At 42.9% G+C, this 25831-nt stretch overlaps 1 protein-coding gene across 1 annotated transcript in view; it reads left to right on the top strand.

The window, feature by feature from the left end:
• P3H1 (prolyl 3-hydroxylase 1) overlaps positions 1-25831 on the top strand; it is a 227291-nt gene that overhangs the window by 61570 nt on the left and 139890 nt on the right. Inside the window, exons 3-4 of the mRNA XM_086922172.1 lie at positions 18295-18484; positions 18933-19064. Coding sequence (XP_086778298.1) covers positions 18295-18484; positions 18933-19064 — 322 coding nt within the window. The remainder of the gene's footprint in view (positions 1-18294; positions 18485-18932; positions 19065-25831) is intronic.

Below are 25831 nucleotides of genomic sequence, written 5' to 3'. Positions count from 1 at the left end.
GTAACCAAGAGTTATCCCCACCCACAAGCTAGTTGAATTGAACAAAAGTAGCACCTCACCTCCGCTCCTCAGAACACTTTCTCGACCTATGGCAGTACAGAAGAGTATTGGACCTTCTGTCTGTTCCGTGTGTGGAGACCCCAAGGTCTGGACCAGCTCCCAATTGTACCCGGGACTAAGAAGGGGGACTCCAAGGATGAGTGTATGACCACCAGTGTGGCTAAGGGGGCATACACATTTTCCTAGGTTGGCCATTGGACCAGTTCTAATTGGAACTCAATTTGACCTTAGTGGTGGCCCCTGCTGCAGAGTGTCCTGGCCCCTAAGTGCTGTCCTTGAAGTCCTTGAAGCCTTAGAAGTGGCAAGAGGAAGTGCACCAGAGAGTCTGAAAAGTTGGGATGTAGAACATATTTTGGACTTCCAAGACCTCTGGAGCTTCAGCAGGACCTTGTGACAAATGTGTTGATTTCTGAATGACTTTGTTGGATACAGCTTCAGGTTTGCCCTGGCTGGCATCTAAAATGATGAGGTATTACATTAGAAAAGTAAATCTTCAATCCTTAACTCGACAATACAAAGTATATACTTCAATCTTGGACCGAAGTTATATTGGAGGGGGAAACAAAGTAAACAAACTCTTACCTGGGAAGGTCACAGCTCTATCTGCCACATCATTCATTAAGAATATCTCAATAGTGATGGGAACCAACACAATACTGACTTGGAGGAATTATCCCAATCTAACATTTGTCACAAAACACTGTTTGAGTGAGCATTCCCCTGAATTTGAAAATGGCTATGTCCACAAAGTGTGGCCATCTTGATTGAACACATAGCACTTATCTCTGCAGGTAAGTACAGAATGAAGGAATCTTATGACACATCAGACACATGAAGATCTCTTAGGCTCTGGCATAGACTTGTTTTTAGCACGCTTCTGTACAATAGCCAGGCTTCACTTGCTTCACAAATTTGATGGAGTATTTGACCAAATTAGAATAAGAGGGATAATCACAAGTTCAGTGATGGAAGTATAATTTTTGTTCTTTCCAAAACCACCAAGCATTTGACATGTTGTGGGTCTTTTAGGGCCTTAACTCTAAATATTATGGACGTGGGGCATTTTACTTAGATGCTGACCACTCATTTGTGCTAGATTTGGTCCACTGGGATCAAACTATCTTTATATGTGGGGACTAGTACGAGAGAGTTCTAAGACGATTTTACACTTCGCACACAGGATTTAATGACTAGAGAAAGGATCAAGCGGCTCACCCAGAATGCTGAAAGGTGCATGTCCATGTCTGTTGGGAATTCTAAGAACATAAATTACAAAATATTGTCTGTAACAGGCCTTCATTACTTGGGTGCTGATTAGCTATCAGCCCATAGTGGTGGCATGATGTTCAAATAGCTTAGGGGCACACACTGTAGATTTGCAAGCCCTAAAAATAATCTGTAGCCTTTTTGGAGAGCAGGAAAGTGTCACGGTGTCTCTCAGCCCTCCCACTGAGTTATGCTCTTTTGGAATACGGATGTTTGGGCCTGTCAGAGAACCTTTTATATCTGCAGGTGGTAGAGCAGATGCCCTCCCTGAACCCCCAAATGGCAGGACAAACACAAACAAAGAGTTTTATAATTATTTCGAATTTATCATATGTTATTCTTGAACTACAGGAAGGAATTTTCATCATCATAATAGATACTTCAGGTTTTTAAAAATAAGATGTGAGCGAAAATTAAATATATCCCAAACATTGTTCATCGCACACCCTAACTATTCTAAAGTCCCCAATGGTAGTACAGTACGCGTCCTAGCAGCTTCAAGTGTAAATTCGTAATATTTGTAGTGATGTAAACACCCCTGCATACGGATCTGCATGCCAGTAGGTCTCATACTGGGTCCATTTTTTACAGCATCTCTCCCCAGCAAATTGTCAAATTGCTTGTTTTGCAGCAATTTCTAGTATCTTTTAAATGCGTTTTATCTATTAGATACCAGGGCCATTGTGCTTGAATCCTAGGTTGGTAACACAGGAATGGAAACAATGCTCCTATCAGTTAATTGGGAAGCGTTTAGAAACCACAGTTTTTGTTATCAGACAGAACTGGTAACATTGATCCAATTTTTTGACATTGTTTTGCGTAGGACCCCAGAAGTGGCTATACTGCTGTGGAGGGTGTTCTCGTCTGCTTTTGGACAGAGGGCAGCTACTCTTCTGGAGACTCCTCATGGGAATAGAAGCCTTATTCGCTCTCAAGCAAAGGCACAGCGTCGACCTCCCAATAATTGCTTCAATGGATGTCATTGATGCTGTTCGTGGAAAATATTTCACACACTTTAAACCATGATCCTAAAGATTTTGTAAACCTATTTTCACTGTTGTCCATCTTTAATCAGGTATTCAGACAAAGAGCTTGAAAGGTTTTAAGATCTGTGTGGAGCAACTTCTAGTTGCTCATTTGAGCACATGAAATATGACACCCTCAGTTACTGAAAGGCAGCCTGTTGAATCCTATTACCGCTTTTTCATTGCCTTGAAATACTATTACCTCTTAATCTTCATCCTAACAGTAACCTTTACCTCAACACTATTATCTCAACTGAAATAAATTAGGGTAAGTAATGTAAATGACCTTTGGAAAAGTTTAAATCCACTAACAAGGGGTAGGTTTTTGGTTAAGAAAGGTTTATGAGTGAGGGTTAGACTGTAAAGTATTGGTTTAGGCGTATTCTATGCGGTAGGCTTTGGGGAAATCCAAATTGTATAGGTTTAGTGATGGTGTAAGGATAAATGATACATTTTGGTTTAGATTGTTCCATTTCCTTGATCCTGCTGATTTGCACCGCTCTCTTGATCAGACAATTCATCCAGATGACATTTTACTCCAATATATGAGAAGACTGTTAAGTGGGTGGCGCTGTTGGCTTTATGTATACCCTTCGGTGCTCATAGGCCAGATGCTGGACTTTAGTGGTTGGTTGCAGCATTTCGTGAACCAGTATACGTGGCATCACTAAACCTGCACTTTTGGTACTTTTGCAGGTTTGACAGTTCAGATTAATGTTGAGACAGAGGCAGATGGGACTGATACTCATTTCTTGTTGCCTGGCTGTGGAAGTTATGTCCTCGGGTGCCATCTTGGGTCTCTTACTGCCTCGTCGTTTCACCAAAGTCCAAGAATATGGCAGTCTCACTTTGTCATGAAAACTACAAGTCTTGTCTATTGAAGAGATATGGGGCACTTTGTATTGCAAAACCTCAAGTCTAGAACATGAAAGCATTGATCTGGGTTGTGTGCATGAGCGAGTTATTGGGGCACTGTAATAATGCAATCGTTGCCCTAGCAGATTTAAAACCTGCACCTCCCTGAAGGGATTTTTAGGAGATTACCTGGGATGATAAAAGAAATGAATTCACTATTGACTGGTGGGGCATTTGACTTCAGAATGTAGGGTTCAGAAATCCCTAGGTCCAGTTGGCACCTTTGTTGTATGCTCGCTAGAGACAGCGCTGGACCAGATGGTTGTTTCAGAGGAAAGGGGTGAGATTAAAGTCTTTAAGAAAGATACGAGAGGGGGCCTTCGTTGCATGGTCCTGTGTTCATTACATTGCTCTACAAATAAAGAGATTTTTTCCCCCAGGTTTATTAAGTCAAGCAAAGCAAATGAAGAGTTAGATCCAGTATGTTGATAAATAACATTTACATGTAAGTGTTTAGATGATACAGTTAGTTTTATGTCTAATATAAGCCATTGAGAAGTGGATGGGAGGACAGGGGCCATATTAATGGTTAACAGTGGAGCTGCGGATGTATGCAACTCCATCACATAAACTTTCTTTGTGTCAAGTAACTATTTGATGGGAGAATGCCCTTGACACATTGGGAAGATGTGGTGAACCAAGTTTATTATTCTGGTTCATGTAGCATGGTCACTTGGAGTTTAATGCTGCTGACCAACATTCTCGCAGGGCACAGTGGAGTATCAAGTCATGTTCCAGTTGGCCCATGGGCTTTGTTAGCAGTTGTTCGATTGGGCATAACGGTGAATGGCTAGTAGATTTTTGAGATTATCAGATTTATCAGTATCTCTGGAAGTTGTTAATGGGAAAGGTGAGGGCGAGTTTATGCTTTTTCAGATTTCCTTGTGAATTCTTCTCTTGCTTAGTGAGAATGAGGATATTTCGGAAATGGAGGAATGTTACATATCAGGTTTTTATTGCTGAAATCTCAATGAGCTGAGCCGTCCTTATGTGTAGGAGTCCCTTTGTGAGGGCGACTTTGTTTGAATCATATTGTGAGACCGAATGGTGGACTGAAGTTTTCTTAGGTTGGCACTCACTGTATCTAGCATAAATCGGGAGGTTGGTATTCAGGGGTGTGGAATTTATTAAAATATCTACTTGTCCATGGGGCAAGTTGCTTCATAAATCTACTTGTCCTGTAACAAAATCCACTTGTCCCTTTGGTGCCATGTGGTTCGGCGACAAATTATGGCAGCAATCTCATTATATAAGAGCTCTTATATAGCCTCTCTGATTATGCCAGGGCTCATACCATAATAGTTTTTGAATACTAGCAATCCCTGTATGTTGCCACGTTTCTGCAGATCTACATACTGGGATTAAAGGTAGTGGTAAGCAATAGTTCCAGGGTTGGAATGCCCTTTCAGTCTGTGCAAATCTACTAACTTGCATGTTTTAAGGGTTTTCAACATCTCTTCTCTAATCTTTTCCCATACTGAGAAATGTTAGAAATTTACTCCTGACAATGGCAGACGTTAACCTTCTGCCAAAGTTGGGAAAAAAGTGGTTGATGGGAAAAGGACCTTGCAAGCACTCTGGTTTTCGCATGAGCAAATCTACACATGCATATTTGCTCATGATAAACTGCAGTTCACAAATATTTTCCAGGAGTACATTTCTTGCCCTACTTCTATAAATTCTTGTAAATTCACGAAAGCCATACAGCTGCACTTAATGCAAGGACATATACCAAGTGTGCACTTTTGAGACTTTCTTTAATAATAGGGCCCCTAATTTGGTCTGGCGTTAACCACAACCTTTTGTGTTTGTTAAAATTCTCTCTCCCCTCTCTGTATCGGCTGACTTCACTGTGAGGGGCGGCATTAAGCTCTTTCTCAAGGAGTATATTGACACGCAAAGTAGTTTTGTTCAGTGGCAGTAACTAATGTGGCAGTGTGTGCTTCTTTTAGACCAATTGTTTTTGTTACTTTTGCCAACATTTGTTATAATGGTGAGGGCTCGGCAGTTCTCACATCAAGAAGGCTTTACAAAAACCATGCCAAAACAAGTCACGTATTGGCAAAACTAAAAAGCTGATCACTAATTTCAGACCTACTGGCTTTGCCAATGCTGGTTTATTTTTGTTTCTCATAATCCTATTGAAACTGGTTACACTGATTTTCCAATATGAATATTTTTGCGAAATACTAGCATGCATCAACACATTTTACTAAATGATGCTGCAAAAAAACGGTACCTGAAATTTCACAGTAGTTTAGCAAAAAATTTTTTTTCCTACTTTTATTTTTTTTAGGAACATTTTATATTGAAAGCAAAGAGTCATTCATCTTGCTCTCAAACTTCTGCAAATATATGCATCTAATCAGAGAGCATTCTGGGAGCATTATGCATAGCCTCATATTGCTAAACTTTGAAACGAAGTAGACATTTTTATACTGTAACCATTGCCAGTAGTGCGATCAGAACTTACATTTACTTAGAGCACTCACCCTAATAATAGAGGCTTTCAATTAATGAACCATAAATACAAGTTTGAACAGCAATAGTATAGGCACACAAATAATAACTTAACTTCAGGCAGTGCCTTTCCTGGCCCTTACTGTGCTACTGCAAATTGGCAGCCAAAGCGTTTGTGCTAAAGGGGGTTGGGCCTACTTGTCCCAAGGACAAAATACACATTAAAACTTGTTGCCCTTGACCCCAAACAATATGTCCTGGGCGTCGGGCTATAGGAATTCCACATCTCTGGGTATTCTGTTTGAGTGATTGGTTAAAAAAATATTTAATTCAATTTTTAATATGTTAAAAAATGAGTGGTAAATTAATTGAATTAAATGGTGTTAAGTAGGGTATATGTGTCGATTAGTTAAGTGGGATTGGATTTTTGCTGGGTCATGATAGGCTTGGGGACAGTATTATCTAGAGCTATTACTATAGGGATATGGATAGACCAGTGATATGGATTGCATATTTCTTGTTCTTTACATATAAGGTTGGTGGAGAGTATGGCACGAGTGTACCTTGTTTAGATGGGAGTGGGCATTGCGGGTTTCCCTTGACAGGTTGCCAGGTGGGTGTGAGTCTTCGTTTGTATTTGATGTGAGTGGTGAGGTGTTGAAGGGCAGTTAAAACTGGTTGATAAAGTGGGGTTCGGTTCGCAGGAGAATATTCCAAATTTCTTTTTCTCCTGCTCTGGGCTTTTAGGGAGGGATATTGTAATGCAAAAAATTATACATTAGCCCGAATCATTTTTTTTTCATATTTTTAGGTCGAGCTGACCTGCATTCAATGCGAAAGCATTGATTGCTGTCAGCAAGACAACTATTGTTACCCGTATTTGGGAATGTGGACATGAGAGGTGCACGAGCGCAGATTTCACCTCGTGGGCGCGCACGACGCCGTGCCCCTCTCGTGCCTCATTCCCATGCGCAAACACAGCCACACTGGCGCATGCGCACACACATTCCCACGCGCACACACGCATCCCCTTCCTCCCCTCCCCACATACGTGGGGCTTACATACACACACAAACGCGCACACACACACACACCCTCCCAACCCCACTCACCGGGCACACGCAGGGCTTCCATCATTGTTAGAGATGGCGGGGGGCTGTGCATAGCTGCGGGTGGATAGCGGGCGGCAAGTCTCAAAGCAGAGCGTCGGTCTGACGTATTAGGCTCTCACCCAATTGTCACTCTGGGTTTTTTGCCTACGTCATTCCCGGCATGCCTTGCTCGTTTCTGACTGCCATGCGCTGGAAGTTTCAGTTTCGTTAGCGCTCGCTGGACCCCTGTTAAGCGAGTGTGTGTTATCGCTGGAGCTGGGAGGTGTGCGGGGAATTTCAGGAGGCACGCCTGTGGGCTGGGAGCTGCGGTGTGAGGAGCCCCACAATCAGGCTTGCACATTCCTCCGGCTCGTCCGTGTGATTTTCAATATGCGGCCTGCTATAGGCCTTTTACTGTGTGTTGTTTTGTCTATTACGCGCATTTCAGGCACAGGCACGGGCACGATCATTGAACTCATATGGTGTGTGCGCGCACCACTCGCGGCTTCCGTCTCCGAGGCGATCTCAAGTTACTGGGAGGTTTTAGCTGAGTGTGCTGCACTTTATGGACCGGGAGGAGGTGAACCAACTGCGCTTCACTGTCACGGGCCGGGACCGGGGCAAGCCCGCACCGTGGAAAGCCCCCGTCAATATCATGGGCACAAGAGAATGCAAAAAAGAATCGTTGAACTCAGCGCATTGATGCCATAGCGCGAGTCAACTCCAGGACGGCTGGACTAATGGCGGCTCTTCTGTAACGCCACAACCACAGCGTGACTCAGGGCTGTGGAAGAGGGGGGCATATACCTGAGAGCCGCGTCGAGCAGGGAGTCCGGGAGGCCCCTGCGCATATCTGCACATAAGATACACTGAACTAAGTCACGTCGCCGTAGCTTCCTCTGCTTGAGGTGGGCGCCCCAGAGACTTTATCAACCGTATTTACCGTCATCCTTACAAAATACTGTGTGCACAGCCTTGATTCTGGCAACCATTTGTTAATCTGCCAGCACTGTATTTATTTAAAAGAAATCTGTGTGTACACAAACACTACATATTCACGAATATACATGCATGTGATGTATGCAGATGCCCAGAGTGTGCAATGCTGTTTTTTTATCGTTACTGAGTGCAGCGAGGGACACGGCGAGTTTCCGGGGATGCCATGTCTATCCCTCAAAGCCGTTTAAATAGCGTATTTTTCTTTGCAGAAGTGCACGTCGGGTTCCTGCCAGGGTGATTCTGAGCACGAGGTTATATCACACGAGTGAAATGAAATATCTCATTACATGGGCCTCTTACAAGACGGTTAGTTAGAATGTGTCGTGCTCACACCATTCAATTCACAATTGCACTAATACCCTTGTACATATAGTTATTAGCAGATGTCATTAGTAACATTTAATTGGCTCACAGTTATTATCATGGTATGTCACATGTATAGCACACGAAAAGCACTTCAGTATGTGCTTAGATAGAACGCATGTTTCAGTGCAGACCCCCCACACCTCTCATGGTGGCCCCGTGATCTTGCACCAGCTTCTCTTCAGCCCATGCACAGGATATGTAGGCTACATAAGTGGCGATATACTCTGCGCAGCAGCCGCATGGCCATCTGTGTACATTCCTGCAGATGAAGGTGATGTGCTTAACTTGCACCATAGCACTGTTCTGTGGAACTTCACCAGCACGTTTCAAAATGTATTGAATTAATGTAACCCCTTGCAAAATTCGCAGAGGGCACGGTGATCTTCTTTACCCCTGTACAATTCTGCCATTTACGTCACGTTTTTAACCCCCGATACCATCCTGAAGGAGGGAGTAATGATGAACTTAGCCAAATGAACATGCTGCAGGAGGGTATGGTGATGTGTTTATGGCCTGTACTATTTAGATGGAGAATGCACTGATGTGCTTAACTCCATGTAAATTCTACGGGAGGGTATACTAAATCCCCTGTATAATCCTGCTGGCCGTGGCAAAATGCATAATAACCTACTGACTGTACTATTCTGTAGGAGGTTGTAGTGAAGTGCGTTATAACCCTCTGTACTATCCCCAGGAGGGCATGGTGGTCAATACCCACTGTTTAATCCCGTAGGATGGTGTGATGCTGTAGTTATCTCATGCAGACTGTAAGAGGCTGTACTTAACCCCTTGCACAATCCTGTTGATGTTTGGGGTGACATGCTAAACTCATGTGCAATCTGGTGATGTGCTTGACCCGACTGTCCACATGTACACAGTGGAGACATGCGGATTGGGCCGGTTCAACAACAGACATTGAGGTGCAGAACCTCCTCTCACCCACCCTCTCATTAGAGGACCCCTCCCCCTCTCGACAGATGCTGCCGCCCCTCTCCATCTGGAAGGGATCGAGACGTAAAGTGCCAAAGCTCGGAGACTTCCCGTCCGCGCAGCGGGCGGGCGCGCCGGCGGCGCGCCGGAGGCGCGCCAGAGGCAAGCCCGTCTGCGCCCGTCCGCGCCGGGACCGGGCCCAGGGCCACAAATCCTGCCAAAAATGTATCGGCAAGTATCATAACATATTCCAGACATACTTTACTTGCCTTATGTCCACCTGACACATCTAATTGTCTAAAAAGGAATCTCTCAGATATTCATAAAGACACGACCATCGTTTGTCCTCACTGCCTCTACTCCATCCCCCTTCTTCCTCCCCTTCAAACCGTGGGCACTCCAAACAACTATGATGCAGGTGATACTACTTCTATAGCTCTTATCAATGCCCGGTCTCTTGGGAAGCACAGGCAGGAAATATTTGATCTCATTATTGACTATTCTCTCGACATTTTGTTCATCACTGAAACGTGGACTGATAAATCCTCACAGCCAGACCTGGTTATCGCTGTGCCACCAGGATTCAAGGCCTACTGTCAGGATAGGCCCAAACAAAGAGGGGGTGGGCTGGCCATAATTGCCAGGGACACATACCCTGTTAAAACTACCGTCATTCCTTCCACCGCCTGTGAGGCCATGCAATTTTCTATCAACATTTCTCCCTCATTTAACTTTAAGGGAATGCTAATATATCGGCCCCCGGGATCAAAGACTACTTTTCTGTCCAGCTTAAACTCTATAATGGAATCTGTAGCCACAGAAACTACCTTCACAGTCCTCGGTGACCTGAACTTTCATCTAGACCTAGATCACTTAGCTGATTCCGTTGCTCTCACCTCTGACCTAGGCAATCTAGGGTTAAAACAGCTTGTCATGTCCTCCACACACCAAGCGGGCCACATTCTGGATCCTATTTTTTCCAATTTAGAAGGACTCCAAATCACCAGCATTCTGCCCATGCAGTGGACAGACCACTTTGCAATCTTTGCAAACATTGCTACTTGCAATGATTATAATAACAATTCCCAATCGGTTCCTAAACTACCGTTTAAAGACTGGAAAAACATAAATCTAGAAAATTTCAAGTCTACACTCATACAAACTTGTCCAGATTTCGTTGATGACCCCAATATAGCTCTCCAGCAATTATATGACTGGATTGGTCAGGCATCCCACCAATCAGCCCCTTCCAAGGAACATTCCAGCAACCGAGCTAAACCCTCCGCTCCTTGGTACAATGACAAACTTAGGACACAAAAACAGATAAACCGCAGCAAGGAGAGAACCTGGAGGAAAGATTATGATGCTGTCAGTAAGTCTACCTACAGGGAAGCTGTTGCCCTATATAAAAGTATGATAGCGCAGGCCAAAAGAGAATATTATACGGACCAAATCGAGCAGGCCAGGAATTCTAGTAAACAACTATTCTCTATTACTAAAGCTTTATCAGGCAACTCACCGGACCTCACGCCTCCCCCGTCACAATCTCTCTGTGACGCTCTGGCATCTTTTTTCTACACCAAGGTAGATGACATCTACCAAGCATTTTCTTCCAAATCACTTTCTGTCGCCACATCTTCCGTCACCTTTTCCTCAGCTAATGTTTTTCCGTGCTTTCAATCAGTTACCCAGGAACAAATAAAAAACACACTTCTGACCATTAAATCAGGTTCACCCCTCGACCCTTGTCCCCTATCTGTCCTCAGACCAGCTTTAGAAGTCATCCTGCCGGCTCTCACACATGTCTGTAATCTGATACTGCGGTCAGGCCAATACCCTAATTCACTCAAAAACACGCTACTAAAGCCTCTGTTAAAAAAACCTTCGCTCGATAAAAATGAGCTGAAAAATTATCGACCAATTGCCAGCTTACCGTTCATTGCTAAGACCATCGAAAAGATCATGAACATCCAGATCTCTGAGTTCATCGAGGTTCACCAGCTCCTGGACGATACACAGTTCGGGTTCCGAAAATTTCACGGGACTGAGACCGCCCTGATTAAAGCCGCGGATGACATCAGGGAGATCAGGGACCAAGGTGGCACTGCCATATTGGTTCTGTTAGACCTTTCAGCGGCTTTTGACACGGTCGACCACAGCATCTTGGTCGACCGTGTCCAAGGATTTGGCATCTGTCACTCTGCCAAAAACTTAATAGCCTCCTTCCTTGCCAATAGAACGCAGGCGGTCATCCTAGGACCCTTTCAATCAGCACAACTCTCCGCCCCCTGTGGTGTCCCTCAAGGCTCATCCCTTAGTCCGACACTTTTTAACATCTATGTGTCGGACCTAGCTAAGACCATCAAAGCTCATGGGATGAGCCTTACCTCGTACGCTGATGACACCCAACTAGTGCTGGCGATCAAGGGTGACGGAGAGCAAGTAGCTGAAAAATTTAAGAAAGGGCTCCTAGATATAGGAGACTGGATGGAAACCAATTGTTTAAAGCTGAACTCAGAGAAAACTGAGGTGCTTGTCTTCGGTCCTTTGTCCCCAGCCTGGTCCACCAGATGGTGGCCAGAGACCTTTGGTACCCCTCCCACACCGACCTCGAAGGTCAGGAATCTGGGGGTTATCTTCGACGATGGACTGAACTTTATGGATCACGCCAATAAGACAGCATCCACAGCGCACCTAAAACTAAAAATGATTCGCAAAATTCGTCCATTTCTACCCGAACCTGCGATTAAGACACTGGTCTCGGCTCTTGTCCTCTCATCCCTGGACTACTGTAATGGTTTATTTCTTAATGCGCAATCTCGAGTCATCACAAAACTTCAAACTATACAGAATGCAGCAGCCCGTCTCATTACCGGCAAAACAAAGTTTGAACCTATTGCCCAAAACATAAAAGACCTTCACTGGCTGACTGTACAAAAAAGGATCCTCTTCAAGGCTCTCTGTATAGTCTTTAAATCAGTTAACAATCAAGGACCACATTTTTTGAGAGACAAACTTCAATTTTACAAACCGACAAGAGCTTTACGCTCTGCCACTCTTAATCAATTGTCTGTTCCACGCACCAAAACAGTGTCCTGGGGAGACCGTCGCTTTCTTGTGGCAGCCCCCAGACTTTGGAACACCTTGCCTCTCAACATCAGACGGAGTGCTACGCTGTTTCAGTTTCGTAAACTCCTGAAAACCTGGCTGTTTTCCCATTAACCATGCTTAACTGTCATCCTGTTCATTCTTTTCTCCTGTCTATTCTTTTTTTTTTTTCCCACCCTTTCAATAATGGTTTTAGCGCCTTGACGCCTAAGGGTATAAGTAGCGCTTTACAAGTGTCAAAAATAAATAAATAAATAAATAAATAAGAGATGGGAAGTGTTACTTTTGCCTCCTTCAGAAATGCTGTGAGTGAGAGTGTGTGCAGAGTAAGAGTGAGAGTGAGTGCTGCAGAGTGAGAGTGAGTGCTGCAGAGTGAGAGTGAGTGCTGCAGAGTGAGTGTGAGTGCAGAGTGAGTGCAGAATGAGTGCAGAGTGAGAGTGAGTGCAGAGTGTGAGTGAGTGCAGAATGAGTGCAGAATAAGTGCAGAGTGTGAGTGAGTGCAGAGTGAGAGTGAGTGCAGAATAACTGCAGAGTGAGTGCAGACTGAGTTCAGAATGACTGCAGAGTAAGAGTGAGTGCGCAGGAAAAGACCACACACACCACTCTCACCACCACACACACCACCACACACTCACCACCGCGCACGCAACCACACACACATCCACACACACAACCACACACACCACCAGCCGTCACTGCACACTTTCACCGGGCACAAACACCACCAGCCGTCAGTGCACGCTTTCACCGGGCACAAACATCATCAGCTGTCAGTGCAGGCTTCCACCAGGCACACAAAACCAGACATCAGTGCATGCATTTACCAGGCACACACACCTACCTCCAGCCATCTGTGCACCCTTTTACCAGGCACACACACCACCAGCGGTCTGTGCATTCTTCCACCAAGCACACACACCACCAGCCATCAGTGCACAATTTCTACAGGCACACACACCACCAGCCATCAGTGCACACATCAATTGTTAACGCATCCACAATTAACTATTGTAGCAATCGCAGTATGGTGCACTTTACTTTTAAACATATTCATCTAAAGCGCAGCATGCCACCATTGCTACAATTCCAATCCAACCCACATAATTCCACTACACACCACATGCAAACACTCCATAACACATGGCTAAAAGACATCACTGACTCACCCTCACACACCCTCGCAACACTCGCACCCTCACACACCCTCACCCGCCCTCACCCTCACTCACCCTCACACACCCTCACACACCCTCACACCCCCTCACCATCACACCCCCTCACCAACACACCCCCTCACCCTCACACACCCTCACTCACCCTCACACCCTCACCCACGCTCACCCTCACACCCCCTCACACACCCTCACAACCCTCTCGCCCTCACAACCCTCTCGCCCTCACAACCCTCTCGCCCTCACAACCCTCTCGCCCTCACAACCCTCTCGCCCTCACAACCCTCTCGCCCTCACAACCCTCTCGCCCTCACAACCCTCTCGCCCTCACAACCCTCTCGCCCTCACAACCGTCTCGCCCTCACAACCCTCTCGCCCTCACAACCCTCTCGCCCTCACAACCCTCTCACCCTCACAACCCTCTCACCCTCACAACCCTCTCACCCTCACAACCCTCTCACCCCTCTCACCCTCACACCCCCTCACCCTTACACAGCCTCTCATAGCATAGCATACCAAACACAAAAAAGCATAGCATAGCATAAAAAATAGCAATGCAAAACAAAGCATAGCATAGCATAATAAAACACAACAAAACATGGCATAGCATAGCATAACAAAACACCGCATTGCATATCATAACAAATCAAAGAATAGGATAGCAAAACAAAACATAGCATAGCATACAGCATCCCTCTCACTACCACAACATCACTCAGCGCCACCACATCATCAATCTGTGCAACCATTCAACAACAACTGGTTCAAATATGTTCCCTCAATGTTTCAAGCTTTATTACAAATGTAACAAAAAGATGTTAATATTTCACTTCTATTCTTGGATTTTCGTCCCAGTAAAATACACTGAACATAATCTTCACAAAAGTTATTTACAAAAGTTTAAGCTATTGCCATTATAAATTACAATAACTTTTATTTAAGTATTCATTATTAAAAAAAATTAAAAGCCATTGTTATTTGGAATATCAATACATGTAAGTCACGTAAATACAACACATATTGCATTACAAAAGCTATAGGTGTCACATTTGTGAAAGTTTTAACTATTGGCATTGTAAATAACAGAGCTATTAATTTTGCTATTTTAAAAAACAAAACATGAATAAAAAAATGTCATTTACAATACCATTAGCTCAAACTTTCCTAATGCGAGACCGATTGCATTGCAAATGCTTGTTAAATATTGATAATGGTTTTCCAGCTGTGTGTAGAAATAGTGGCCTATTTTAAGTGTAGTGCTGGACCGATCTGAATTTGATATCTCCTTTTAGGTACTTGGAGTTAAATTTAAGAGTAGCATGGCTAGGGTTTTATTTATTTATTTGTTGGTGAGTGTGGGTGATCTATATTACAAGGGTAATTGAGATAAACAATAGTAGGTGAGACAGAAGGTAGGTAAGAACTACAATAAAAAGAAGTTACATCAATGGAAATATTTCTTGCAGTCACAAGTCGTTACCTAGAGCGATAGATACAGGAGCCATATTTCAGTTATTCGCAGGGCACAAGTCGTAAAAAAAGAAGTGGGGGGACGTGGTCACCGGAAGTGACGTCACGACAGGAAGTGACGTCACGAAAGGTGCCAAGCTCCTCGTCCCTGTGAGGCCAAAGAGTGAAGTCCAGCTGTTTGGCAGGGGGACGGCGTCCCCCCGGTAAAATAAGTGGGGGGATGCCGTCCACCCGCGTGGTACCCTTACTCAAGCCCAGGTCACTCGATGATAAATCCAGTTAACACCCTAATCTTTTAGTTACATTTTACGTTAAGTATATCAGATGTGAACATCATGTTTCTTGAAGGCATATTTTGGAATTTCCTGTTAAACATTCAAAAATCCTAATCACCAAAATGCCAGCCGCAACTTGAAATATTCCATTCTAATATCTGAGGTGTTTATTTGTGTTAATTCTATTTATTTATTTTTTAGATAGGTTTTATTCTTTTGTGATGGCTGCTAGCTTGTTTCATTAGCAAGTCTTGTTAATTAAAAAAATAATGCATATTAAGTTAAGTTTAAATGACATAAGATGCTACCAAAAATGTGCTCTGTAGTTTTAGGCCGAAATACCTACCTAACATATTGAACAGTACTTTTGAACCTCCATCCTGAGCATTCTGTATAACCTAGTGTGCTCCTACGCTGTGGAGTTAAATCATGAGCTCACGATGCGCTGATCCATACACTTCTGTTCCTTTTCCCCTTGTAAAGTTGTGTACTGGGTATTATAGGAAGCGTGGTGCTCACTGAAGTGTATATCCACCCATTGTATAAATTGGCGCTACTTGGCCCCACCAAGCTATAGGCAGATTGACAGTTGGTGTCAGCTTGTATTGATTACAAATGCACAGGCCTTTTTCCTCCTGACTGACTGGTCATTCTAAGCCTCTGGGTAATCGGTTTCTCTTCCTTTTACTTTGAATGCTGTTTGGTTAGTGTGTGTGTGCTCTGCATTCTACAGTAAAAATATGGTTGGTCTCATTCTAGTGGTCACACTGGCTGTGACACAAACCGTTTGTCACATTGAGACCCTTTCTGTGATATCCTTTATGTAATACCCAGATTCCAAAAAATGGAACCAGGGTATCGCGTAAGAAACAAACACATCTGTTTTGTGGGTCTTATTCACATGCTGGTCTGTGCCATGTTTGCAGGGCCTGGTATTATTTAAGAAAAACAATCTATGACATAAAAGCAGGCAAATTACACCGTCCTTGTCTTTTCACAAAATTGTATTCTTCAAATGTAAGAACATTTCCTTGTGAGTAAAGGCGGCGCAGTGCTCAGAGGTGCAAGTGTTCTAAAAATAAAAACAAAGCAATCCTCACAGTTTCAATACAATCTGGGATAAAAATTGATTCCATATATTACAAGTTCAGAAATATTGATTCCTTGTGATTAATAGACAATCACTGAGTTTTGTCGACGTTTTGATCCTCTCCTATAATTTTCACGGTCTTATCAGTATGTGAAAAGCACCATGTACCCTGTGAACCTAATAGAATAAAGAAAAGCCTGTCAAACATGTATACGTAACCTAAATCAGGTAGTCTAGGTTGACCACATCTCAGTACTTTGACCTACCTCGAGCTCAGTATTTGATACCAATCCGGCAGGAGTTATCCTGTGTGTCACTGGTGTCCTCAAAGCCGGAGTTGCCACTACAAAATAAAAACTGGAATTTGGAGGTCACAACCAGTCTAAAATGGCCTTCTAAATATACAACACAAATTCACACTGAGAAAATCTGTCAAGTCGGTGTGTGCTGTCATTGCCCGCAGGAGCTCACAATACGTGTCGAATAATGGGCCCCAGTTAAGCTACACAGTGATTATGCCGTTTACTCTTGCAACTACACATAAGGAAAAACCCCAGCAATTTCAACAATTTCACCGTTAATGCTGGAAAGTGTTTATCCTCAGAGAAAGTAAATCATTGCTACACAGATCTATCATAAATACCCCTCACCTTGATGTGAAATTTGAAGGGCCAATTAAACATCATAGTGTATAACTAAACAAATCTGCCGTGCTAGTACAATTATGTAGAAATCCACAAAAATCTCACTTAGTTGTGGGATCAGCAGAGGTTCGCAGCAAGAATTATCCCGGTCGCGGTCCATCCAGATTGAATTCTTTCTTGCAGGCAAAGCATCAATGCATTTATTCTCTGCTCATGCTGTGTGACCTAACAGCTTCTAGAACTTTAACCAGGAGTGCAATTTGCCATGTAGGGATGAAGCCCAACCATAAGACTCTAGGTACAATGAGATTAGTTTATCTTCCTTTACTTTGGATACTATATGGTTTGTGAGTTTGCTGTGTATTCTACGGTAAAAATATGGTTGGTATCCTTCTAGAGGTCGCAGCGGGCATGACACAAAACCAATAATTCAAGGCATTCTGACTATTAAGACCAATTATGGATTACCCTGTACAGTGAGGATCTGGGGCCACACAACAAGAAACTGCCTGTTATCACCTGCTTAAAGAGGAGCGGTCAACTCTAGATACTACTTTCCCAGATGCTCAATGCGCAAACACCACCAGGACATTTATTTCCCAGATCGAGGCCTGCAGACAACATCTACATTAGGAGCCTTCTCTCTTGTTCAGCTGTTCACATGTACCTTGTGTGACTTGCAGTTCACCATTTGGAGGTCTGACCCTACATCCCTGAGGTGTGCAGTGGTTGAGTTAAAGGACCGTCGCCTCTTGGAGCCCTCCACTCCTCATTGAGAAGAACTGATTAAAATTCCATGACTGGTTGTATTTTCTGCAGACCCGGCCCAGAAGAACAACCTTGTAGTTCACCTTGCATGCTGTCCATTGATTAGCCTCAGTTGTGCTGGGTTGAGACACATTTTTTTTGGGGGGGGGGGGGGGGGGGGAGTTTTATGTAGGCGAACTCCACCTGAAGGTATCTGAGTGCTTTACATGAGCACCAGTTGCATTGCAGACGGACACATTCATTTGGTTAGGCACTTGGAGATTATGTGATTTGCCCAGAATCAGAAGATGTGGAGTGTCCCTGCCGAGACTCGAACCCAGTTCCCCAACTTCGAAGTTGACTGCTCTAGCCATTAGGCCACACCCTCTCCCCTATCCCCTGATTTTATATCTCAATTATTACTCTCTAGCGAACTTTCTGGCAGTCACTGACTGACCAATGTCCTGGTGGAAAGGCCTCACAGTAGTCCATGACGGGTTAATTAATTAAACAATAAGGTGCTCTCAATTTAAGGTCAGTTTGGTATCTATGTATCTTTGCTGTACATATAATAAAATCAACGAAAAGAACCTGTACATTTTTCACTGCCCTAGATTCACAGACGGTAAATGTTTTGTGTCCTGGAATAACTGTACTTGATTGCTTCTCTTTGCAGGAAGAGTTCCGGACTGGGGTGAGGTTCTACACAGAGGAGGAACCTGCTCCAGCTCTTGAACATTTCGAAAGGGCCCTGGAGGAGTATTTCAAAGCAGACACCGAATGTCGAAACATCTGCGAGGGGCCGTACGACTATGAAGGGTACAACTATCTGGAATACAATGCTGACCTCTTCCAGAGTATCACAGGTATGGTTAGAAGGCGATTGGCCGCAACTGATGAGTTGCGAAACCCGTGCGTAAGTAGACGTGGGACACAAAGAGTGGCTCCTCAGCAAGAATGGCCATTTATGCCTTTAGAAATCGGTGGTGGCTGAATACAAATTGGGCAGAAAAGTACCACTTATCGGTTTTCTTCTGATATGGTACAGCTCTCACCTCACACAGCATTAAATACACTTTCTTGCAATGTGTCTTAACTGCAAGTTGAGCCTCTGCATTTTTATAGCAATTTGAGTTCAGAGGGAAGACCAGATTTGGTTCAGAAAAGAGACCAATTGGGTTCAGAGAAGAGACCATGCCTGCTTTATTGTGTGGCACATTTGACATGGATCTTCCATATGTGAAGTAGAAATTAGGCTGTGAAATAATTTACTGTGTTTGCTTACTACTTCTTACATTTACAACTTTTTTCCAGATCATTATGTGCAGGTGTTGAACTGCATGCAGAATTGTGTTTTGGAATTAGCCATGCAGCCCGGAAGGAATAAAGCAATTGAAGACTTCCTTCCGTCACAATTTAACTACCTGCAGTTTGCATATTACAACTGTAAGTATTTATGGATCCCCCTCAAGCTCTATTTCTGTTCTCATTGTACAACTAAGTGATACTGTTAGTGATATGTATGCAAATCAAAAATGTTTGTTGGGACATTTATTCAGCGTCAATGGCAGTGTCAAATTTTCTTTTCAGTCTGCAAAAATAGTCAAATGTTACTAAACCAGAAAGTTATTTTTTTGGCACGGCTCTTCTGGGATCTACCACTGAATTTTTGGCCAGATGTGCAAAGCATTTTTTGGTCGCAGAATTGGGCTGTTTGCTACCAGAAAAATTATTTTTTAATGTGCAAAATGTGCTACAGTAAATTGTTACTGAATCGCATTTTGCATTTACGATTCAGTATTTTGGAGTGTTTAGGGCGTCCATTCCAAATACCGAAACAGTATGTTATGTATTACTGTTTTGTGACCGAATTCTGGTTGCAAAATAGCTTAAAACTGGTGGCAACCCATTTGCAAAGGGGAAGGTGCCCCGTGGGGGCCCCTTCCCCTATGAGAATGTAAATAAAAACATTTTTATAAGAGCAGGACCACTACCTACTCATTACTTTTTTATATACACCCTTTTTTTTCTTTAAGGAAAACAGGCTGGATTTACGGAAAAGAAAAAATGTTGCTTCATCAAAAAACAATCACTTCCGCAGGTTGCCATCCCTGTAATGGCTGCAATTCCTAATGAGTCTAAAATTCCGACCTACCTCATTAATAAGCATGAGGCAAGTCTATCTGCGACCCACTAGAAATCGCTAATGAATCTCAGACGCGTTTCATACAATAATAATACCGATTTCCTAATTGCGCTTCGGAGAGAATCGCAATTTGGAAACCGGTATTCCTAATGTTGGTACATCTATCACTCTGTCCTTCCTAACTTTGTCTTCTGTAGGAAAGGTCCCCTTCCTTCCACGTCCCTGAATTCAGGTGCTTCTTGTCAGTTTATTGATCCATAGCTTTCTTTAGATCGTTACAATTTGCAATTGTCAGTCCTTCAGTTTTTTTTGGTACATGTGCGTCTGCTTCAGGCATGTTTTTCTCGGTTCGCAGATTTCTTTCCCTACGCATTTGCAAAGCCACTAGGTTTCGCCTTGTGCACCTATTCGCAATACCAATGCTTTTTGCTAATGTCATACAGCATTGTCCATAAATCAAATGTTAATTGGCAAAAATAGAGAAAAAAAGGTGAGATGATGTCCCTGCTGTTTCTGGTTGCTTCATTCTGTAGATGTATGGATCCATTATGACATGCACGCATAGCTGTTCCCACACATTCATGCAACTAAAGAGCGGCATAGATACACATTTTTGGTGGTTGATCTAAGATGGCAGATGCCACTTACATCGGGAAATTAAAAATAAATATTTGTAAGTATGGACAGCACTTTTTTCATTGCAGAACACTACGTAGATAGCGGCACCTTGATGGGCTCTCCCCAAAAATGTAGGCTAAAAAGAAAAATCAATGTCCAGGAGGGGTGGGCTGGGGGAGCAATGGAGAAGCGTGTAGGTGATAGAAACTTGGAGTGGGTGAGGAACAAAATAAAGCTGTGTGTTGCGAGACAGGATAAGGAAGAGGTAAAGTAGCAAATGAGGGAGGTACAGAGCAGAACACGAGGGAGAGAGCAATAAAGAGCGTGGGGTGGGTATTTAGGGGAAAACCTGCACTAGCAAGAGAACTAGAAAGCCCATCCACTCCAACAGTGCCCTTAACAAAAAAGAAAAAGTAGTTCCGCAAAAGTGAGCAGCGGAAGGATGCAAGTCAGCCATACAAAAAGATGGTAGAGAAGCCATTCTTTAGTGTAGGGACAAACACAAGAAGAGCAAGGAAGGTAATCGAATAAGAAGCAAGTAAACGAGTGTTAATGAAGCCAACCAATGGATGCAGTAGGCAGACAGTAAGCCCACAGTGATTTCTCGGTATAGCAACCCACAAAATGTCTCATAGGCGAGACCTAAAAATTAGGATGTTCTGGCAGTTACATGCTGATCAGAGTTGCCCTTCAAGTCAAAAACGTTTCTCTTGCTTCGCTATTTCCTGTTGTTGCCATCAACTTTCCCACCTTTTATTTTAGTATTTTGATAAGAATTTGTTAACAAAGGTAGGTCATTGTGAGGTGCACGATTGATTCCTTAATCCAAATTATGCATGTAATAATAGATTCTGAGATTTCGTTTCAAAATATTTGAATCTGTGCCACAAAAAAGTTGTGATAATTGTCATATATTGTGTTTCTGCTTAGATAGACATAAAATTATCTATATTCCCACGGATTGTGCATCTCCAGCTGAAGTTTATCGTTTATCAAAATTTGATGATGATTGTTACAGTTCCTCGTCTAACATGTATCAGCCAAGTTGTCCCAAGTTCCGGTACAGGGCATTATTTTTATAGCGGGTAGAAAATGGTACTCAAAATTTTGATAACATTCTGAATAAAAGAGTCAAACTACATTAATGCTTTCAGTATAAATGTACATCTCTGTTGGAGTAACGACTAACTCCTTACACATGTCTGATCAGAACCGTTGGTGGAACAAATCATTGTTCAAGGGATTCCTGCTTGAAGTACAAAAGCATTGCTACTTGCTCCTCTGCCCCATTGTCTCCAGGTACCATTCAACATATGTTGCCATAAATATTAAGTTGTCTGTCCCTCAAATGATACAGTATGCAGCATATATATATATATATATATATATATATATATATATATATATATATATATATATATATATATATATATATATATATATATATATTTCACATTGTTACTATTCTCTCCCATTATATAGCTGAGCCCATCAAAAATCCACTTCAGTTATTCAATTATTGCTTGTCATGGTGCAAATAAAGGAATATTTTCTGCCTCTCTCTATCCCCAATTTGGACAACTTAACTCCTGCCCTGTTCCCACTTACACGTCCTCTTAAAGAATAAATTGAAGGTACTACAATACAGTGCTGCCGTTTGTTACTAGACTAGTATGCCTTCTGCTCTACTTTCTACAAATTGTTCTTACATTTTCAAAGCACTGATAGGTTTGATCCAGCGGGTTACCAGCAACAGGTAATCCAACAACACATACTCACCTGGCCCCATAAATTAATTCACAACAAACTGGCAATAACGGCTGGGGTCATGTTTTTGTAAATATCTAGATTAGTTATTTCTGGTCCCTAACTAATCTTTCACTGATCAAAGAGTTATTTCCTCTGGTCAATGGGCCATTAGTTGAACTAGTTGATTGCGAAATGACATAAGATTTTAATTTTATTTACGCATTGGAAATGATGACAGAGTTGGAATGTATTTTAAATTTCATCTCAGATTAAATTCATGTGAACCACTTACACAGTACAGAACAGGCTCTGTCTCTAACAGGAAGGAAGATTCAAACAATCAATCAGATGCATTAATTTATACTTTGCAATGACACTGCATGAAAGGTAGAGGATAGACAGAAAAGTACATAAGCGCATACACAGAAATATCATTATAATTACCTAGAATGGTGTGAAAACCAACACCCAGGCCTTGGAATTGGTAAGGGTGCCCAAAAGATCTGGTGAACAAAGGCTTCAGGACAGGAATTAGGACAGGAATCAGGACAGGACAGACGACCTCTCTATCACCGATGCTTGCATAGCACCCCTCTCTGACACTCTCTTCCTCCTCGAGATTCTTCTGTGATCTTCATCTAAATTAATTTGCTTAGGATAATTTGTTCAGCAATTCAATTCTTCTTCAGCATCACTGATCACTCCGACAGCATCCCGGTCTCCTGCTTCAGCATCTCTGTCTGGAACTAACTAACTAAGAACTACCTCAATTATACTTTTCTGTATGCTTGTACCACCCATTAATGTTTCAAATTTATGAAATGACTAACTCTGATTAGACAGGCAAGGGGGAGGTGATCATCACACCATGCTTATTTCCCATTATTTCCTGTCAGTTTTTTGTTTAAAATCCCACCCCTTAATTTTTATGCATAAATCTTTATTCCCACCCGCATTCACGTTGTAATTGTCACAAATCATAAAGTCTGCAGGTTTGCATCCATTTCAGTAGACTGTCGTTCCGGTTCTCAGGAAAGTATCTATTCGCAACCTTGGACTACGTTCAAGTTGACATCACGTCTTCCAGCTTGGTTGCACTATGCATGTGCGGTAGAATGAGAGGGAATAGACTGTGGTTAACTCTGCTAGGCCCATATTAAGCACTATTGAAAGAGTCAAAAGGCGAATATTAAAATAAAAAATAAATGGTTTGACTGTATCCCACCTATTTCTACTCTAATCCCATTTACTTATTTTTTACTCTCCCCGCATTAGCATTAGTAAAATAGCTGGGTTTAGTTTTTCAGCAAGCAGGTGGCAAGCATGTGAGTTTTGTTAACTACTGCGCAAATGCAGAAAGTTCCCTCCAAGCAAAAGGTACGTCATACTACGTAGATGCAGTAAACGCATGCGCACAAAACATTTTAGGATTTCACTTGAGTTACTTATTAGTAAAACACATAGGCAAGCTTCGTCTTTTCTCGTAAATGTTGTGTTGTGCATATTATTTCCACTATACAGGTTTAGTACGGGGTTAAAGTTACATGAGAAGATTGCTTTCAAGCAAGTCTCTTTTTTACGAGTCCTTGTTCCATCAGGTTCCATTATTGAATGTATTTTTGTGTTATCTTTTGATTGATTATCCAGTAATTTGAGGTATTGTCCCTCGAAGTATAACATCTGACTGGTGCTTCTGTGAATTATTGAAGCACAATCCCCACTGTGGTAATGCCTTTACAATCACATAATGTCAACTTACAGGGTCAGCCCTGTAACCCTAAGAACTAGGGTAATTATATATCTTCAAATTACTGTGGGTCACTTTTAATAGCAACAACCGACATGGAATGAGGCTATTAACATGAATGACAACACATAATAGTTTTTTTTTAAATGAATGAGGGCCGGGGGCGTGGCTTGCGCGCCGCTTCAGCATGGCGTGTTGCGCTTGAGCTCCGAGGCGAGTTTGTCCCGTCGAGCGATTTTCTCCGTCTCTTGCTGCCCTTCTTGACGGAAAAAGCAACCCTCATCAGCGGAACATGTGGTGAACTGATTGACGCTGTTTTCCTGAGGTTTTGGCCACCGGTTACATGATTTCTGCCTCACGCTTCACAGGCGCTCGCATTCCTCACGAGCGGCAGCCATCTTCCCGCTCATGACGTTCCTGTCATTTTACTTCAGAGGCGCCGCCGCGGATATAACGTTGCTGTGTTGCTGGTCCGCCTAATGCATTTCCTCCACGGCGCCCACTACTGGTAACATTTTTGCCTTCTTTATGTTACTCTCTTGCTGCTTGGTTGGGCTTTAAGCTGTTATCACGCTATTTTTCTCTCAGTCCGCTTCTTCCATAGAGGTGTCGACATTTTTGCTACCAACTCATTACGGTGCTCCCCTGCTCTGCTCACACTGTCACCGCTAGAATATCATAGCGCATTTTGAGCTTGCTCTCCTATTTTTTACTATTTGTGAGTCACTGCGCACGATTTGTGCTTTCACTCTTCCTCAAGTGGTATTTTTTACAGTCTACTACTTCAACATTGTCAATATGAATCGGTCTTCGACCAACAAAGACTCTAAGGATGTTGGCACGTCGTTGAAAAGGCTTAAGTCACTCTCTCCGACGCCTGAGGCTCCTCAGTCGGACACTGCTTCCACATTGGACACAATATTAACGCGCCTTAATGAAGTACATGATATTGCGCAGTCAACAAAAACTAACACTGACTTGCTACAAGTGGAAGTGTCTGCTATCAGGAATGACTTTAAGGCTCTTTCTCTTCGTGTATCAGCGACTGAATCGCGAATCAGCTCTGCAGAGGATGGCATGCAGAAACAATCCAGATCCCTCAACCACTTGGAACGTTCAATGGCGGCATTGCGCAGAGATCTCACTGAGCAGGAGGACCGTAACCGTAGATCTAATCTACGCATTTTTGGTCTACCGGAAGATTCGGAGAAATCATCTTCCTCTATGATAGACTTTTTATCTCATTGGATTCCGGATACACTTCAAATATCATTCCATAGAGATTTTGAAATAGAAAGAGCACACCGTGTTCCAACGTTTCGACCTAAAGCAGCAACCCAACCAAGAGCAGTCATTTTTAAGCCTTTGAGACATCAACACACTGAGATGATTCTCTCTCATATGCGGAAAGTTAAGCAACTCAGTTGGGATGGCCATCGCATTTCCATTTCCCAGGACTTTGCCAGAGACACAGTCATAAGAAGGAAGGGCTTCCTGAACCTTCGAAAACGTCTCACGGAAATGGGCATTCCTTTTTCGTTTTCTGGCCCCTCCAAGTTTCGCATCACACATAAGGGTCGTTCCAGAGTCTTCGATGAACCGGCGGATTTGGCGACATTCCTGGACAACCAGCTGGAGATAGAGATGGAAATCCAAAGAGCAACTTCACAGACTCCTGGTGCCTCAGGAACTTGAACTGTTTCTTTTCTTTCTCTGGATGTACTTTTCATGGCTAGATGCCTCTTCTCTTACCCCATCTAACTTACATGTCTGTTTATTCTCCTGACACTGTTCGTCCTAATGTTTCTATTCTTTCGTTCATACTATTCTCGACGTTCTCATCCTTCCTTATTTTCCACAACCTACATGTTCTTGCTGTTTATCCTACGACAGCTCTTTTTTCTTATCCTTCCATTCTTTTCTCTTCTTACTTCCTACCTGTCGTCCCTTTTT

This window comes from Lissotriton vulgaris, chromosome 5 (assembly GCF_964263255.1).
Source record: "Lissotriton vulgaris chromosome 5, aLisVul1.2, whole genome shotgun sequence".
NCBI lineage: Eukaryota > Metazoa > Chordata > Amphibia > Caudata > Salamandridae > Lissotriton > Lissotriton vulgaris.
The sequence above is the reverse complement of the archived record's forward strand: the minus strand, read 5'-3'. Positions and strand labels throughout refer to the sequence as shown.